The sequence below is a fragment of the Pezoporus wallicus genome, unplaced genomic scaffold (genome assembly GCF_028554395.1).
Source record: "Pezoporus wallicus isolate ANWC-B61680 ecotype Strahan unplaced genomic scaffold, APGP_CSIRO_Pwel_v1 contig_3568, whole genome shotgun sequence".
Classification (NCBI taxonomy): domain Eukaryota; kingdom Metazoa; phylum Chordata; class Aves; order Psittaciformes; family Psittacidae; genus Pezoporus; species Pezoporus wallicus.
This window is the reverse complement of record NW_026637826.1, coordinates 422,780-441,175: the sequence shown is the minus strand read 5'-3', so window position 1 is coordinate 441,175 and position 18,396 is coordinate 422,780. Positions and strand designations below refer to the sequence as shown.

The 18,396-nt window shown below is 47.6% G+C and overlaps 1 protein-coding gene across 4 annotated transcripts in view; it reads left to right on the top strand.

Moving 5' to 3' along the window:
- The window catches only part of RAD54L2 (RAD54 like 2), a 52,376-nt gene that overhangs the window by 33,787 nt on the left and 193 nt on the right, over nt 1-18,396 (top strand). For 3 of the 4 annotated variants that reach the window (XM_057407672.1, XM_057407673.1, XM_057407674.1), the window contains 18 exons: nt 1,344-1,475; nt 2,237-2,469; nt 2,936-3,118; nt 3,393-3,526; nt 4,792-4,988; nt 5,504-5,846; nt 7,657-7,834; nt 8,423-8,674; nt 9,280-9,398; nt 9,705-9,820; nt 10,796-10,895; nt 11,241-11,446; nt 12,603-12,778; nt 13,486-13,682; nt 13,797-13,993; nt 14,472-14,561; nt 15,116-15,208; nt 15,427-16,527. In XM_057407672.1, the coding sequence (XP_057263655.1) occupies nt 1,344-1,475; nt 2,237-2,469; nt 2,936-3,118; nt 3,393-3,526; nt 4,792-4,988; nt 5,504-5,846; nt 7,657-7,834; nt 8,423-8,674; nt 9,280-9,398; nt 9,705-9,820; nt 10,796-10,895; nt 11,241-11,446; nt 12,603-12,778; nt 13,486-13,682; nt 13,797-13,993; nt 14,472-14,561; nt 15,116-15,208; nt 15,427-16,415 (3,935 nt within the window). In that variant the 3' untranslated portion in view covers nt 16,416-16,527. Of the gene's footprint in view, nt 1-1,343; nt 1,476-2,236; nt 2,470-2,935; nt 3,119-3,392; nt 3,527-4,791; nt 4,989-5,503; nt 5,847-7,656; nt 7,835-8,422; nt 8,675-9,279; nt 9,399-9,704; nt 9,821-10,795; nt 10,896-11,240; nt 11,447-12,602; nt 12,779-13,485; nt 13,683-13,796; nt 13,994-14,471; nt 14,562-15,115; nt 15,209-15,426; nt 16,528-18,396 lie in introns of those variants that run through there. The other variant, XM_057407675.1, reaches the window with a different exon arrangement.

Genomic DNA, 18,396 nt, shown 5'->3' with positions numbered 1-18,396 from the left:
GTCAGCCTAGGTGACCTTTAAAGATCCCTTCCAACCCAAACCATTCTATAACTCTATGCTGCACTTGGACTTTCAAGTGTAAACTCTTGAAAGGGCAGTTCCAAACCACTTGTGGGTTCAGTGTAGTAACTCAGAAGTTGTAGTGTTCAGTGTAGTTAGTGTTCACTGTAGTTACTCAGAAGTGGGTTCCACTTCTGGGTTAGTCCTGAATTAAGATGCTGTGGCTGTATGGTGAAAGGTAACTTTTGTTGAAGATATTTTGACAAGTTAATTGCATGTAAGCAGGATGCTGGAACAGGTCTCTCGTGCCTTTCCAACTGCTGTGGAACCTTAAACCAATGGTCTTGACAGAATTGCTGTGACCTTGACCCAGGTCATACTTATGCTGTGAATGATCTGATAATGCATAGATCTGGTACTAGGGATGGTAGAATAATAGGCTGGGTGCACATACGTTCATGGTGTAACGTTGTCTTTTCTTGCATGTTTCAGCAAGCAGTGAAGTAGGGAGTATAAATGGTTAAGCATCACCCTTGTCTTCTGGTGGATATGTCATCTTGCGTTGTCTTATAAGCCGGTGATTTCAGTGCTATATTTTATAGCACAGCCTCTAAGACTGGTGTAAAGGGCAGAGAAGTGCAGTTGGAAGTTGTGGTGGGGGTAAGGAGTTCTTGAATTGACTTTGTCTCTGAAGAAAATGTATATTCTCCCTCAAGTGCAAGCGTTCAAAACATTTTTACGAGTAGGAGAGAAGGAATAAGAGTTACTTAAAACAGTTTAACTCTTGCAGAGTAGGTTGCAGCCCTTGAAAACGTCGTTGCTTGCTGAGTCACTGCAGTAGTGCTATTTGGTCCTGTTAGCTAGTCTCTCCCCACATGGCAGCACTTAAACATGCAAACAAATGGTCTTGATCCGCAAAAGTTGTTTATGATATGTGGGATGTAATTATTACAGCATCCCTACTAACAAAGGGCCATTATCATCCCTTCAGCAATTGGTACTTTCTCTGCTGGAGGAAGAACAGCTTTTACTCCTGAGACAGCCCCCCCCCAAAAAAAAAAGGGACTTTAGCACGTTGCATGGTTGGTGTACCCTATCCAGGGTATGCAGTAGAGAGGGTGCCTTCAGCACTGGGCTATTGTTAGGCATATTGAGAAAGAAGGAGATTGTGACCCAGGAAGCTGAGTCATAGCAGTATTGTAGACAGTGAGAGTCTGTTATGGAAAATTCCAGGGATAAGTTATTGAAGCAAAAGTGGAAGAAAATACTGTCTGGTTTCTGAACAGTTTTGTCTCCTTCCCCATTATTATGAATTACTTATTGTTTGTAATTTATGTTTGTAGAGGACATAGTTTTCAGAACAGCTGAGGCTACCCAGCTCCCTCCTCAGGTCCTGGCTGAGGAAGTGATCTGCCTAGATAGTACCAGCAGTGGCAGTGAAGATGATGCTAAAGGAAAAAATAGCATTAAAGATGGTAAGTGACCAATTGCCTTGGCCTGCTCTTCTCACCCTATGCTGCTTATTTAGCCACAGATCTCCTGTTTTCATCTAATCAGATGCTCCAGCAGTGAATCACTGCAGATTTTTGTAGGCCTATTGGTTTCCAAATAAATGGCCAGTTCTGGACTTTGACATTTATAAAATGGCCTGTCAGGCACTCTTGCAAACTTGTGTTTATTTCTGCTTTATAAATGCACTTAATTTTGCTCAGAGCTCTGCTGAAGAATGCTTGTATGAGATGTGGCATCATCTGCTGTGTATAAAAGAAGCATCAGAGTATTCAGATCTGCAACTGAAAGTGGTCTTTGTGTCCCTTGTCCCGTATGGATCTAACCTGACACTTCTGTGCCACTCTGGTAGAGTGCCTGATTTCCTTGATGGTCCTTAGACATTACATCAACAGATAAAATGCATGTCTGGTTTTGGGAATTAAGAAGACATGTGGAGGAGACTTACAGAAACTCTCATGTTCTGTTTGGATCAGCTCAGGGTAACGTTCTCAGACACATGGGGAAACTCATGGAAACTCATGCTTTTACATGCCGGTCTGAGGAGCCTGATGTGTGCCTGTGTTGTGCCTACGTGTTCAGAAGAGGTCATTAGGCGAGTGTGGAACTATGAAAGATGGTAGCCTTATTTTCCTGATATGATTTTTTTTATTGTCTCGTCAGCATGATAATCCTGATGGCAAGTTAACCTTTACCCTTATTCTCTCCTGTTTTGATTACATTACAGAAGTGATTGAGCTGAGTTCAGGAGAGGATGATGCCCTTCAAATTGTGGACAGCAGTGACTCTGGCAATGAAGGGGAGGAGGATGGCAGTGAAGAGAGCAGTGGTTCTCATGTGAATGATGCCTTAAATCAGTCAGATGCTCTAGGGCAAGTCATTGTCAATATCAACCATCCACCAAATGAGGAGGACATTTTCCTAGCTCCCCAGCTTGCACATGCAGTAAAACCTCATCAGGTAGGCTTTAATAGTCTTGAAAATGCAATGAATTCAGGTAATTGTAATCTCAACAGAACTTCTTTGGTGAGCTCTGTGACCACTCCGGTTGTGGTGGTGGCTGTTGTGGACAGGCAAATGGTAAGGACAAATTAAAGGAAGGCCAGGGCTATTGTTATCATCAGACCTTTGCAGATTTAGATGAATACTTTAAAAATAGAGTTATATTTATACTCAAACTAATCAACCCCAATTCAGATTCTCTGGCTACAGGTGAATTTTGATTTTTTGTTATATTCTCAGGAAGTTTTATGAGTATCTAAAAATACTGAGCTCTCCCTAGATTAGAGAACTGTAATGAACTTGAAACATCCCCTTTAGATCTTCATGGTTTATGCAATCCTGATGTGCTTACCACTCTAAATTCATACCCACCTTGGTTTTTTTCCTCCCACAATTCTAATACCTTTTATACTTTTCTCTCTAGATTGGTGGGATCCGATTCCTGTATGACAACTTGATTGAGTCTTTGGAGAGATTTAAAACCAGCAGTGGGTTTGGGTGCATTTTAGCACATAGCATGGGCCTGGGGAAGACAATACAGGTCATCTCTTTCTTGGATGTACTTTTTCGGCACACAGAGGCAAAGACTGTTCTTGCCATTGTACCTGTAAGTAGCCATGTGAAGGGCTGGCTGAGGGGCTTCTTTGCCCTGCTTCTTTCTTAGCATAGAGAAGATCAATTATTTGTCCCATCTCATGACAAGCTCTGTCACACCCTTGCTGCTCTTCTCCCTCTTTCATCCCCTGTGTCCCTGAGTTTGCATGCTGTGGTCTGCTCCTGTCTGGGCACAGCTGGGTGTCATTCCCTATTCTCATTTTTACTCTTAAAATCCTGAGTGCCTCAGTTGGGTTTTTAATCCTTCCATGGGTAACTTTTTTCAGGTGAATACACTCCAAAACTGGCTAGCAGAATTCAACATGTGGCTCCCAGCACCTGAAAATCTTCCTGCTGATTATAACTCCAAAGAGGTCCAGCCCCGCACCTTCAAAGTCCACATCCTGAATGATGAACACAAGTAGGTGCCACTAAAAGCCCTTTTGAGCCCTTGAATTGCATCTTATGGAACTGTTATAAGTATTGCTGTTGCAGACTGTTTAGTTTGGGCTAATTCTGTACTGTTGACTCCCAGCTCTTTCCCACTCTGCATTTGTTGTGGATACTGTCTTTGAAGGGAGGATTTTGGTACCTGGGAAAGAATACCTGCCATTCATTCAGTGTTTATGTCTTGTACTTCCTTCTCACACTGTTCTTCTATATATGCTGAGATCAGGAACCCAGTTCCAGAGACAGAGCTGTTTCTGCAGAGAGGTGCAGAAGTGCTATGGTTTGTTTCTGGTGGTGCACTACTAGTTCTGTCAGAATCTTGGGATTCCTGAGGCATGTGCTCCCTCTACCACATGTCTCTCATTTTAAATGTGGGTTGTTTTTTCATGAGATTTTTCACACACACTGGGATTTCTCTACCCGACACTGTGACTTTCTGTGAATTCTATTGTCCTTGAGGGATTCTGGCAAGTTATACAAAGCCTCCTTGTCCAGAAAGCAGAGATTAGTGATTGCAGTTACAGCCTGGTCTGAAGTATATTCTTGGCTCATGGGTCTCTGCTTCCTTTCTGGTCATTTGTCTTGCATGGCTCAGGACAATGTAGTGATCCTAAGGAGGAACTCTCAGTTTATCACATATGTTCGTACACTTATCTGCTGAGATCTTCACCTTCTGGGTGGAACTGTACTTTGAATCTGCTGATGCTACTTCAACCATATGTTTACTATTGGATAGGATCTGGTGTGCTCTGGGAGGATTGAGTGAGGACAGTGTCTTGATTTGAACCAATTCTGAGCAGACTGGCAGAGAAGGAATAATTGAGGGACACTAGCATTGGAAGAGACGACAAGGTGGGATAAACAACTAGACAATTACAACCATGTACGTCAGTGAAAATGTTTTTTGCAGAGGTCATCTCCTTAACAGCTCTTTAAAAAGGTGCTCTCAAGTTTGATATGCTTTTGTACATGACAAACTTCTCCAGCTCAGTTCCTGTCAGGATTTGTCATTCTCAACCTGCTACTGTGGCACGTAAGAGACAACTTTTCTTTTCCTCTCTACCAAATTGTGTCCTGAAGAAACTTCATTGTATTCCTCTGTCTGGTTTGATGTGAGAAAGTGCTTTAATTAATTGAACAGGTTTCTTTTTCTCCTGGCAGACTCCAATCCAGTGATTCAAACTGAAACTGGAGAGAACGCTTACAGCTTCTTTGGCTGATTGGTTTGTTTTGCAGGACAACAGCTGCACGTGCAAAGGTGGTGAATGACTGGGTGACAGAAGGTGGTGTGCTGCTGATGGGATATGAGATGTACCGTCTTCTCTCATTGAAGAAATCCTTTGCCACTGGCAGGAAGAAGAAAACAAAGAAACAAGCTGGCCCTGTCATTATTGACTTGGATGAAGAAGACAGGCAGCAAGAGCTTCTGAAAGGTGGGAGGCCAGGTCTTGAGAGACATAAAGAGTGTGATCCTGTTGTCCAGCTATCAGCTCTGGCAGCACAGGGAAACAACCTATAACTTACTTCTAGCATCCCTGACACAATCAAATTCTGCTGGGCAGGATCGTGTCTTTTGAGCCAGAACGTTGTTGAGCTTTGGTTTAGTCTTTTGTTTCTTGCAATAGCTGCAAGTAAGTATAGAAGTCTGAACTTGGGGATCTGTCTGTGTGAGATTTGCCAGTCTGATCTGCTGCAAGAAACCTAAATTGATAGAGTGCAGGTCATTGAGCAGAAATCAAGGCACAGTTATGTCTGGTCATTACGACATTATGCTAAATTGGAGCTAGTCACATTTTATCTCCTGAATCAGCCTTGCTTTCTGTCACTCATGAGTACCACTCTTTTTCAGAACTACCCTTCTTTTTCCCTTTGTCAAGTTGGTGACCATACAAAACCAGAACTTTGTCTTACTCAACTCTAACTAAGACTTAATTTTCCTTGTCCTCAGGGATTGAGAAAGCTTTGTCTCGCCCTGGCCCAGATGTGGTTATTTGTGATGAGGGACACCGGATAAAGAACTGCCATGCCAGCACTTCGCAGGCCCTGAAGAACATCCGCTCCCGCCGGCGGGTCGTGCTGACTGGCTACCCGCTCCAGAACAACCTCATTGAGTATTGGTGCATGGTAGACTTTGTCCGACCTGACTTTCTAGGCTCTCGTCAGGAATTCAGCAACATGTTTGAGCGCCCTATTCTGAATGGGCAGTGTATTGACAGCACCCCTCAAGACGTCCGTCTCATGAGGTATCGCAGTCATGTCCTGCATAGCCTGCTGGAAGGCTTTGTGCAGCGGTGAGTCCACAAGGAGTTCTTGATGGTAGTCCATGCAAAGAGTTCATTCATCCCAAATTAGCCTGCTTGTTTGCTGAGTTTATTGCAGTACGGCTGATCTTAACTGCCTTATGGAATCATAGAATCATTTAGGCTGGAAAAGACCCTTAAGATCATGGAGTTCAGCTGTTAACCTAACACTACCAAGTCTACCATAAACCATGCCCTTAAATGCCACATCTACACATATTTTGGATACCTCTGGGGATAGTGACTGAATCACTTCCCTGGGCAGCCTGTTCCAATGCTTGACAACCCTGTCGGTGAAGAAATTTTTTCTAATACCCAACCTAAACCTCTCCTGGCACAGCTTGAGGCCCTTTTCTCTTGTCCTGTTACTTGTTACCTGGGGAAAGAGACCAACAGCCACCTCATCACAGCCTCTGTCCAGGTAGTTGTGGAGAGCAATAAGCTTTCCCCTGAGCCTTCTTTTCTCCAGTCTAAACAGCCCCAGTTCATTCAGCTGCTTCTCATACAACTTGTGCTCTAGATCCTTCACCAACTTTGTTGCTGTTCTTTGGACCCACTCCAGCACCTGTGTCTCTTTGCAGTGAGGGGTCCAGAACAGAACACAAGGTTCAAGGTGTGGCCTCACCAGCGCCAAGTACAGGGGGATGATCACTGCATTGGTCCTGCTGGCCACACTATTGCTGATACAAGCTAGGGTATTCAACTGGCTGTTGGCCAAGACCCCCACGTCCTCTTCCTCTGGGGAGCTTTCAAGCCACTCTGCCCCAAGTCTGTAGTGGTGCATGGGGTTGTTGTGACTCAAGAGCAGGACAGAGCACTGAGCCTTGTTGACCCTCATGCAATTGAGCTTAGCCCATCGATCCAGCTTCTTAGGCTTGAGTTTTAAACAGGTACCTTAACTGTGTTTGTGGGAGGATCTTAAGCATACAGAGGACGTTCTTGGGTTAGCAGCTCCATATTTACCTCAGAATCTCTGTCTTGTTCAATCTGTCGACTGTAAAGTGGTCCTTATGGCTCTGTTTTGCCTTGTGGGTAAAAGTAAAGTTGGTTTGCTTTGGTACCACAGTCTCTGACAATGGAGAACAATATCCCTAACTGCACGAGTGATTTCAGTTTTATTTTGATGTCTTAATAGTTAATTTCAATATTCAGTTCTTGACATCCTTTACCCAAGGATCTGAAAGTGTTTCATGAACCTTCAGTCATGAAAAGTGACAGTGACTCCACTGCTCTGGAAACAAATCAGCTTTGTTTCTCAGGTGAGGGTTCTAAGATGCTGGACCAGTGATTTGGATGGAGATTTTAGTCATTGGCAGACCTAAAAAGAGATCATGGAAAGCAGAACTTCATCACCCTCTTAACCCCATGACCTGTGCTAGAAGATTATTCCAGTGGTGAGGCACTGGAATAGGTTGCCCAGGGAGGTTGTGAATGCTTCATCCCTGGCAGTGTTCAAGGCCAGGTTGGACGAGGCCTTGGGTGATATGATTTAGCGTAAGGTGTCCCTGCCCATGGCCGGGGGGTTGGAACTGGATGATCTTAAGGTCCTTTCCAACCCTAATGATTCTATGATTCTATGATTATAACATTTGATATCTCTGTAATTGTGCTTACAGTTGGTTTTGGCTGCAGGGGGAGTATCTTGGAAGTGTTGTGCATTAGAGAAGCATACAACTAGAGGTCTTTTTCCCTGCAGCCAGGTGGGCAAGAAGTCAAAATCTTACCCTACAGGCACCCACAGAGAGATCAGATTGGGAAATTCCCTTCCCTCTATTAATCTCTCTCTTTATTTCCTCCACAGGCGAGGCCACAGTGTGCTGAAGGTTCAGCTCCCATCTAAGGAAGAACATGTCATTTTGGTACGTCTGTCAAAGATCCAGCGGGCCCTTTATACGGAGTTCATGAACCGGTTCCGAGATGCAGGCAACAGTGGCTGGCTGGGACTCAACCCACTGAAAGCTTTCTGCGTCTGTTGTAAGGTAGGTTTTGGCAGGAGATATAAAGAAATATTCTGGGATGTAAGGGAAAGCCAAGAATAGGAGTCAAAACAGGAGCTCGAAATGTGATTGACCAGGCCCATCTTCTCTCCCCAGAGTGCCCTGCAGTGGCCTAGCAGAATTGTTATCCCCACTTTCAGAACTGGGGTGCAGGGATGTTAAATGTCTTTTTCATATTTGTGTAAGAAACTTGCAGCCATCAGCCGGTACCTTATCTATTTACCTGCTGCAGTGCAAACAAGCAGCTTCCTCTGTGTTTGTGCTGTGTGGGATGCACAGTGGCCTTTTGGTTTGTTCTCAAGGAAAGAATTGAGCAGTTTTAAAGTTGGGATAGCCTGAGTTAAGATGGTTTATACCTTGTGTTGTGGCAGAGTCATGTTTCCTGTTTTCAGTACCTTAATGCAGTCAGACTTGTTTTCTTTGCAGTGCCTTGCAGTTCCATGTGGGGATGGTGAGATGATTGAGCTATTACTTCTTTCCTTTGAATAGCTGTGGGAGTTTTCAGTCCACAATCATGGGCAAGCAGCAGGCCAGCGCAGGCCTAACCACTTTCTTTTGTTACCCCTTCAGATCTGGAACCATCCAGATGTGTTGTATGAAGCTCTGCAAAAGCAAAATCTGGCAAACGAGCAGGATTTAGATGTGGATGACCTTGGCACAGCAAGTACTAATTCCCGCTGCCAGCCTCAGGGAATTAAAGTCAAAACAGAGAGTAATGCTTTGGCATCACCAGCTGGAGAAGCTACCAACAGCAAGTTCCTCCAGAGCGTTGGCTTCAACCCTTTTCAGGAGAGAGCAAATCAGGTCGTTACTTACGAGTGGGTGAGTACCAGTGGTAGAAAACTCTTCATTTGGAGTGTTATGATAAACATCAGTTAGATACTTTGGAAGACTGTACCTCTTTTTGTTAAGGCATTTTTCAGAAGTAGGACAAAGAAAGGACTCTTCTCTTTAAGAGTTGGGAGTTTCTCTTTTCTTTACCACATGGCATCTTGCTAAGCATGTCTGCAAGGTGTTACGGTGGGGTCTGGGGGACTCTCCTGAGGCTGGAGTGCAGGCAGCACTCTTCTATACCATTTATTTCATCTGACCAAAAAGGGTGTGGACTTCGTTGTTTGAAAAAGGTGTTAGGGTAAAGTTTAATCTAGATAAGATGGTGGTAAATTTAGTGGGCTGAAGGAGAGGTCTTGGGATAAAGAGTCATGAAAGGTTAAGAGGATGCTCATTCGTCCATACTCCAAGAAGGCTGTCATCTGGAGCTTCTGGAATGTGAAGTAGGCAGCAGTAGTTGGGAGGAACATTGTCACTTGAACCAACTGAATGTCTGTAACCTCTCTGCAATGACTTATTTCTCTCACCAACATTCACTGTTGAACTGAACAGAGAATGAGCAACTCCACCTGTAATAGTCTCCTGTTTCTTGGTAGGCCAAAGACATCTTGTGTGATTACCAGACGGGAGTCTTGGAGAACTCACCTAAGATGGTGTTACTCTTCCACCTAATTGAAGAAAGTGTGAAGCTTGGAGACAAGATCTTGGTCTTCAGGTAAGCAAAGTTTCAACCACTGATCCTAGAGTCACTAAATGCTGGAGCAGTTGGACCCCTCCTGGTACTAGGAGGTTGTTACACAAGGGGAATAGTGTGGCAGTTCCCCTTTTCTCCTTTGTTGTATTAAATCCTGTTTTTCCTCCATGGATTTTATACATCTGCCACTATCATTTATTACTGAGAGGTGTGCTGCTGCAAATGGGGTTTGACAACCACCAGTGCTGGAATGGTTGGGAAAGAGTTCTGATTCTCCACCTTTGCTGCTGTGGGGCTTTCTCCTGAACAGAGATCTTGATTTTGCAGCCAGAGCTTGTCTACCTTATCTGTCATTGAAGAGTTTTTGGCAAAGAGACCAATGCCGAGTCCTCCAGGCTCAGATGGAGGAGTTCACAACTGGGTCCGAAACATCAACTATTACAGTGAGTGCAACCAATCCTCCTCTCTTTCGGGGTGACGTTTGATCCTCTGTGATGGACTAATTCCTGAAAGTCACCTTCCATCTTGTAATTGTCCCTGTGCATGAAAATGCTCTTTTGAAGCATTTTTCTGATGAAGTTTCTTTCAGATTTCCTACTTTAGGTGCTTGAGAAGACAGTCAGTTAGATAGCAAATAACTGATAATTTCTAAATCCTCTTTTCGACATCTTGTTTAGAAGATGTTAGACATATTTAGCAACTCACCTACTAGTGCTTTTTTAAGTTGCAAAAGATACTTTTTATTTCCTATTTGGCTATCTTCTAGATCTTGCTTCCCAAGCCAGAATCACCGTGGAACGCTTTCACTAGCTCAGGGCTGTGAATTTCTCCTCCCTTCTTCCCCAGCTTTAAATCTTGTCCTGGCATGGGCGGTTGTTTTGTGTGGCTACGTTACAAGCCAGGACTGAGAGGAGCAGTGAATACGGTGTTCTGATTTTTGCAGAGCTGCCAGAAGTAAGCTGCTGCCCAGGAACAGAGATGATACCCCCCTGCACTCCTTTAGACCAGTACTCTCTGTGCTCAAATCCAGTCTTTGGGGGTTTGCCAAAGGCTTTCATTATTTTGCTTTCTCTTGTTCCTGCTGTTCTTGCTTGCTGTCCATCTTGCCTAATACAGAACCTTAATGGGCTAGGTGTTTTGTAGCTCTCCCAGTCCTGGACTTGGCAAGCTTGAGTAATGTTTCACTTGATCTTTCAGTTGAACAAATCCCAGCCTGGCTGACTGTATTGCACCTGCCTGATTGGGCAAATTAGAGGTACAGAGTGGCCCAGCTGAGGTCCAGGAGTGCATGACTTGAGGAAGACTTGTAATTGGTTCTGAGCAAGTTACAAAGCTCAGTGTTTGAGAAGTGGGTTTGTCCTGATGGGATTCCCCCAGACATGCAGAGCTTTGAGATGTGTCTTTAATTTCCTCCTCAGGACTGGATGGCAGCACCTCTGCCTCAGAAAGGGAACGACTGATTAACCAGTTTAATGATCTCAGCAACACCTCTGTTTGGCTCTTTCTTTTGTCCACACGGTAAGTTGGCTGGAGCAGAAAGCCAGTGTGGAGAACTCGCGCACTGATGCTCTGTATGCTTATGAGGTTTCAGTTCTTAACTTTCTTCATAACATGGTCTCAGGACTCTATGGGATGATAGTGCCATCTGCTTCTGAATTCCCTAGGGGTGTAGAATTTTAGCCTTAGTCCTCTGCAACACTTAACAGCAGTCTTGGAAACCAAACATGGGTTTGAAGTTACCTGCATGGTTGGAGGGAATGTTCCATAGGTGTTTCATGGACTCTTGGCTGTTATGATTGTCCCTGCCTAGAAGCTTTGAAAATTGGCCGAGGCAGCAGTTTGAAATTTGCCTTTCATTTCCAGTGCTGGGTGTTTGGGTGTTAACCTCATTGGAGCAAACAGAGTGGTGGTGTTTGATGCTTCTTGGAACCCATGCCATGACGCCCAGGCCGTGTGCCGAGTGTACCGCTATGGGCAGAAGAAGCCATGCCACATTTACAGACTGGTTTCTGATTACACTCTGGAGAAGAAGATCTATGACCGTCAGATCTCCAAGCAGGGCATGTCAGGTAATGTTGAGGGACATGGCACTCCACTCTTTAGTTTTCAGTCTTTTTAGATCCTTTAAGTTCCATTTCTGTGGTTTTCCTAACCTCTGGTTTCATAAGGTTGAGAAACAGCCAAAGAAGTGACAGAGATACTATCCTAGGGCTTTGTTTGACATTTATGAGTCGAAAGTGACGTGACATCCTATAAGCAATTCATGGCAGAGCAGTAGGGGTTGTAGAGCCAGCATCCTGCAGGGGGGGTGTGCACAACCTGTCTTAAACTGGACATTATTCATTAAATAGCTCTGTGCTTCAATTTCTCCAGCAGCAAGAGGGGGAAATAGTGAAATTAAAATACATATTGATACCTTTGACTGATAGTGCTTACTTAAGGGCCAAGAATAATGAATTCATTCCAGTTCTGACCTGCGCTTGTACCAGAAATACCTTTTGTGTTGGCTTGTGCCAGCTGTCAAGCTGCTGTCGTAGAGCAGGCAGCTGAGGGTTGGAGTGACCCAGAAACAGTTCTGCTGCCCATGTCCTTCTTTGTCTCCAAATCTAACTCCAGAGACAGCAGCCCAGCATGATCAGTATGCTGTCTTGCACTTGAGGTGGAGACCCCTGGCAGCTGGCCTGGCTCCCAGGAGAGTCCTGGCTATGAATGTTTTCTCCATGTGCTCCCATTTGCCCTGTGTGCAGGAACGAATGTCCAAAGAAAACTTTAGGCTCTTGTGGGCGATGGACCATTGCTGTATTTCTGAACTTTCAACAGAGTTATAAAAATTTCAGTTCCTGGTTATTAACTTGAGCTTTTTTAGTGGGAATTCTGGGAGGGCACATGCTGACATAGCTGCAGTTCTGTCTCAGGGCTTGTATATTTTCCATTTTGTGATGTGAGATGGGACATCATCTGTAATTAGCTTCATGTTTGTGTATGCCAGTAGCCCAGTGATTGCATTGCTGTGCAGTGTGGAGGACAAGGCATTTGTCAGCCTGATTTAGTCAAGCAGGCTTATCTATGAATGTGGCTGATGATTTTTCCTCCTGCCCTGACATTTGCAGAAGGCTTCTGAGGATGCTGCAGATGGCAGTGAGGGAGCTCTATTAGGGCAGGGGTGTAGGAAGGGCAGCACTACCTATCACTTCCCTTCTCTGCTCACTCCGCTCCCTTTTCCAGATCGGGTGGTGGATGATCTGAACCCAGTGTTGAACTTTACTCGGCGAGAGGTGGAGAACCTGCTGCATTTTGTGGAAGAGGAATCTGACCCTGCTCAGCTCTCCCTCAATCCAAGCAAGATAAAGGAGTCTGTTCTACAATTAGCCTGTCTCAAGTATCCTCACCTCATCACCAAGGTAAGATCAGCCTGCTGGCACAGGCAGTAGGTCTAAAGGAGTCTGACTGGGTGATGATGACATGGTGGCCAGGAGTATGTGTGTGCTGGTGCAAATAGGTAAAAAATCCTCTACAGAGAGCCCTAAGAGCCTTGCAATATCTTCTGCACATTTAGAGCCACCTCTGTCCTGATTAGGTTTGGGTGCCGGGTGTAGGGCAACTCGGTGCTGGGTGGGAAGGTGGCAGTGGCATGTCCCAGCTTGCTGCCACCTCTCTCCCTGGTGTGGCTTTAAAACAAAGCTGTGACAGCCAGCACTTGCCTGTGTTGTCAAGAGTTCCCCTGACAGGGTGGTGCTGCAGAGTGGGCCTGTGACTGAGTGCCATGGGGCTCTAGTGGCTAGTGTCTTGGTAGTCTCTGTGCTTGTGCTCAGCCTGGCCTTTGGCTTGTGGGTTTTACTGTGTGCTCATGGTAAGCAATGACCTTGGCTGGGCAGGCTTAGTGATGGCTTAGCTGTCTGTCTCACTCTTCAAGCTGAGCTTTGGTCACATCCAAGCATTGCCCCACGCATGCTTTGCCGTGCCCAGCTCTGCCTCCAGCTCCCGTCTCCACTGCTCCTGCCTGGGATGGAGCCGTGCTGATGCAGGAACGGGGTGGCTGCCATTTGAGGCATGTTGGTTCCCTCTTGTGGTGTGTTGGTGTCAAAACCTCGGTGCTGTGGGGTTGCAGGAGCCTTTTCAGCATGAGTCACTGCTGATCGACCGGAAGGAGCACAAGCTGACCAAGGCAGAGAAGAAAGCAGCCAAGAAGAGCTACGAGGAGGAAAAGCGAGCATCCGTCCCCTATACCCGGCCGTCCTACGCACAGTATTACCCAGCCAGTGATCAGAGCCTGACAAGCATCCCTGCCTTTAGCCAGAGGAATTGGTGAGTACCTGCCTCTTCCTTTTCTTCCTGTGCTGTAGACATGAAATGAAGAGGCAGAGGATGCTTATCCCTGTCAGTTGGGGCACTGAACTTTCCTCCTTCTTCTCTCACTAGGCGACCAGCCCTAAAGGGTGAGGACAAGCCAGTGGCAAGTGTCCGCCCAGTTCAATCCACTCCCATTCCTATGATGCCTCGACATGTCCCCATAGGCAATGCAGGATCAACCTCAAGTTCCAACCCTGCTGTCAACTTTCCCATCAACTATCTACAGCGAGCTGGTGTCTTTGTGCAGAAGATTGTCACCACCACAGGTTAGTGGCTGATGTTCACAGCGAGTTGAGTTGTGATGCCCATGGTGAATTGAGGGGTAGGGTGAGTTGCTGATGCCCTCATGGGCTGTAGGCAGATGGCCATCAGAACCACTGATACGACCTCTGCATTTGAGTGGTTCCTCTGTACCTGGGGGACTTTCCCTGCAGGTGTCCAAAGGGGATGGGCCTAGTGGGTTGTTTAGAGTGAATTTCCCATCAGAGGGCCTTAAGTACCATCACCAATAGTCCTTGTTGGAACAGGGGAGATGCTGTGCCAGGGCAGCATGGCTTTTGCTTCCTTGGAGCCTCTGCTCCCTTCTGATGCTGCTCAGAAATCAACCCAGGGCTTGCTTCTAGCAGCACATATAGAAGAAACAGCTGTATTGAAGCTGAGGGGTTTGGTGGTACACCTCCCCACTCCTGACTGTGCCTGGTATGTGATTTCATGGGCACTGTTCTGTTCCTTCCCCACTGCCAGATATTGTGATTCCTGGTACGAACACATCCACTGATGTACAGGCAAGAATCAGTGCTGGAGAGAGCATCCACATCATCCGAGGGACAAAAGGTAAGTCTCTGTCTTGGTAAGACTTGTGGATAGGGTCCTAGCCAATGCTAATTAGCAAAGACAAGGATGTAAAAGCATGAATCAGTCCCTTGAGAGGAAAAGTAACAAGAAGAGGGAGAGATCTAGACTTTCAGTGGCTTGCTTGCAGCCCATGCTTTGGGTGTGCTACCATAGCTGATGTGTCAGGACTATTGCAACAGTGGCTGCTCATGCCTTTGAGAGGAGCTGTTGAACTTTGTGACTTGGCGTCTCATTTTCACAACACATACTGCGTATACTGTGGCAGTGAAACACTTCCTGGTGCTCCCAGAGCAAACTTAGTCTCAAGCATGAAGTTCCACATTTCTCTCCCACAGCACATTGGGAGGAGGAGCTCCAACACAGGAAAGCTGAAAGTGGAAGTGATGAATGAGGAAGGGGGCAGAAACCCCTCACTGACCTCCCTGCATGATCTGTGGGCTGGCCTTATGCAGCACTGCTGTCCTACTCCTGTCCCGGCAGTCTCACAGGCTCATGGATTCAGGATGAATGAAGTTGTTCTGCCTCTGTTCCAGGGACGTATATCCGGACCAGTGATGGGCGGATTTTTGCTATCCGGACCACTGGGAAGCCAAAGGGCAACGAAGACCGTCGAACAGCTGCCTCAGGTAGGGGCTCGTGAGCGCTGTGTGGGGCTTACTCACATGCTTCCCTACCTGAGTGTCTGGGGTGGTGTTCCTTGGCCATGTTCCATCATGCCTGTGTTCAGAGGCGGCCCCACAGTCTCCCTGTGATCATCCCCACCTTCCTTTCTGCCGTTGCCTCTCTGCGCCCAGGTTTTTCTCCAGGGTCGTCTTTCTCACTTCCTCCGTCTCTTTGTTTCCAGGCTCCCAGAGCTCGTCACTGGAGTCCACAAGCAATGGCAGACACAGTGCCTCGTCACCGCAGCTCCCCAGTGCAGAGGAGCTCACTCGGCCCATATCCCCTGACAGCCCCGAGATCATCAGCGAGCTGCAGCAGTACGCGGAGGCAGCGGCTGCCCGGGAGTCCCGGCACAGCTCTCCCAGCACCAACGCAGCACAAGGCCTCCCTGCCCGCATGGACAATGCGCCCGGCTTAACAGCCCGAGGAGCTGAGCAGCATGTGGGGATTCACTGCATGGCTCCCTCCGTGTCTTCAGCCCTGCCAGCCACCAGCCAGCACGTGGATGCCCACTCAGTGTTGGACTTACGGGGCAACAAGCGCAAGTCAACCTCACCGTCGGCTCCAGAGGAGCAAGCCCGCAGGCAGCAGAAGAAGCGGCAGTTGCAATCGTCCGTGCAGCCGTACGAACACGGGTACCCCGTCTCTGGTGGGTTCACCATGCCTCCTGTCTCTTTAAACCACAACCTAACCCATCCATTTGCCTCCCAACCAGGAAACTCCTTATACATGGGCACTGGCTCCTCTTATTACCAGCTGCCCAATTTACTCCCAGACCCTCATCTGGTGTTCCCTGTGACTACTGACCCTCTGCTGACAGCCGGCACCGCCAGCTCTTCTGCTGCTACCTCAGTCACCGCCAGCGTCCCCTCATTCATGCTAAACCCTTCTCTGACAGGGGTGCTGCCCAATTACTCGCTTCCCTTCACGCAGTCACTCCTGCCCGAGCCCAGGATGTTTGCTCCTTTCCCAGCCCCCGTCTTGCCTAGCAGCCTTCCCAGGAGCATGGCATCTGCCTACCCTGGCTACATGTCCCCTCACTCGGGCTACCCGGCTGGGGGCCTCCTTCGGTCCCAGGTGCCTCAGTTTGAAACCCAGGAGGTCCCAGAGGTGGGATGCAGCTCTAATGACGAGGACAAAGACGACGATGTTATAGAGATCACAGGGAAATAATGGGCCCAGCTCCTGCTCGGTCTCAGCTCTGCCAGGAGGCAAAAGTTGCAGGACCTTTTTGGGAGTCAGGATTTCCCCTCTGGGCCACTGCAGCAGGTGGAGAAAGATGCGAAGGGTGGTTTTGTTCTTTTCGTTTTATTTCGTTGTTGTTTTAGCTGTCAAGGATCTGAACTGTATTAGGGGCTGGGAGATGGGAGGATAGAGTGGACCCGTGAGGGCCTTGGGGCTGAGGGGAGCAAGAGCCAGGGGAGGAGGGGAGCAGCAATGCAAACCATAGGAGTGCCTCCCTCCCATGCTCTGTCTGTCTGTCTGTCACTGTTCTCTGTCTTGTCTGGAAGGGGGAGGCTTGGTGCTGCAAGTCAAAGCCCTTCTCAGGCCTGGAGGCACAGGCTTGACCACTGGCAGGGCCGAGCTCCCTTTCACACGAACTGCCTTATCTGTGAACTTCTCTCACTCCTGGAGGTGTGGGCTGGGGGTGGGGGGGTGACTCCAGCAGAGGTTGGGGAAGAAGTATTTTTACTGGGGAGGGAGTGTGGGGGGGGCTTCTACATCATGTATAGGGGGTGGGATTGATGTAAGAAAAAGAAGAGAAAAAAAGAAACAAAACACCCCACAAACAATTTGTGATCCTCTTCAAATCTGCATGGAACTAGTGTGAGGGCTCCCGGCAGCCCCTGCTGCAGTGGTGAGGGCAGGGCTCTGGTGGGGGCTCCCCTGGACCCTTCGGGAGGGTCCCATCCAAGGTAGGTTGGTCCTGTGGTTCTGATGCCAGCTCTGTGTGCCAGATGAGTGGAGCAATCCCAGATGTCTCAGTGGCCATCAGAGGGGAATCCTGGCGACTCCCCTGGTTCTGTGGCTTTTCCATGGCCATGTCTCACCCAGCTGTGGCCCACCACAGGAGGTGGGCTCCCTGCTGCTTCTGAACAGTTCAAGGCAAGGGAAAAGGTTGGGGACACACACACACACTGGACCCAGTGCTGGTTGCTGTTGAATCTGTGATTGGAGCAACTTCCCCCTGCACAGAATCTCTACATTAATTTATTTCTTGAAGGCGTAGTATTTATTGTTTGGAGGAGTCTTTCTTTCTACTTTTAAATTCATTTCCATGTTAAAAAATAAAATGCTGGCCTCCATCACGCAGTGGTTGCTTGTTGGGTTGTCTGTGTGGGGAGAAGCAGCTGGTTGACCAAAGCATAGCCTAGAAGCGGGGCCAGCTGCGGAGGTTGCCTGTTTCTGAGCCGTGTCATGTTGGCTGGATGTGCCCATCAGGGGATCATGTCAGAGCAGGGAGGAGCTGCTCTGCGTGTTCTGCAGCAGCTGGAAAGAGAATGGAGTCCTCTTGTTGTGTTGGGGCAAGTAGAAAGGCTGGAAAGCCTCCCATGCTCATTCCCAGTGAGGAGGAGGGCTGTGGGGCATTTGGAGTTAGGAAGGCAGAGCTGCTGTGCTTGGCTCAGACCTGCTCTGCACATGGGAGCAGAGGCTGGCCCTAGCCCTGACAGCAAACATGCTGGCTGCTTACCTTGGTGCAGGGCTCCTAAGGAGAGGCTGGGCTACCCAACTGCAGCTGGCTTTGGTGTGTGTGACTGTGTGAACGTGTTAGGATGGAGACTTGGAATCCAGGAATCTCTGTGTTGCGTCTGTACGTTACCAGGCAGATGTGGTCCCTTCCTTACGTGGGATGTTCCTGGGACCTTAGAGCACTGGTAGCTTGTAGGGGACCTCTTGAGCTGTGGAAGCTGCAGTCACTGGTGTTTGCTGGGACAAACTAGGAGTAGGAAAGGGCAGGATGTCCTGACATCCTCCATCAAAGGGGCGATGGAAGATTGGGACCTCACTTCCTGAGTGAGAGAGAGGGGGGTGTGTGCACACGTGCATTACAAAATCATAATAAAAGATGTTATGGGGCTTTCCTAGTGTCTTTCTCTGTTCAATGGACATTGTCTGTCAAACGTAACCACACCATTCATAGAAGCCTTAGATC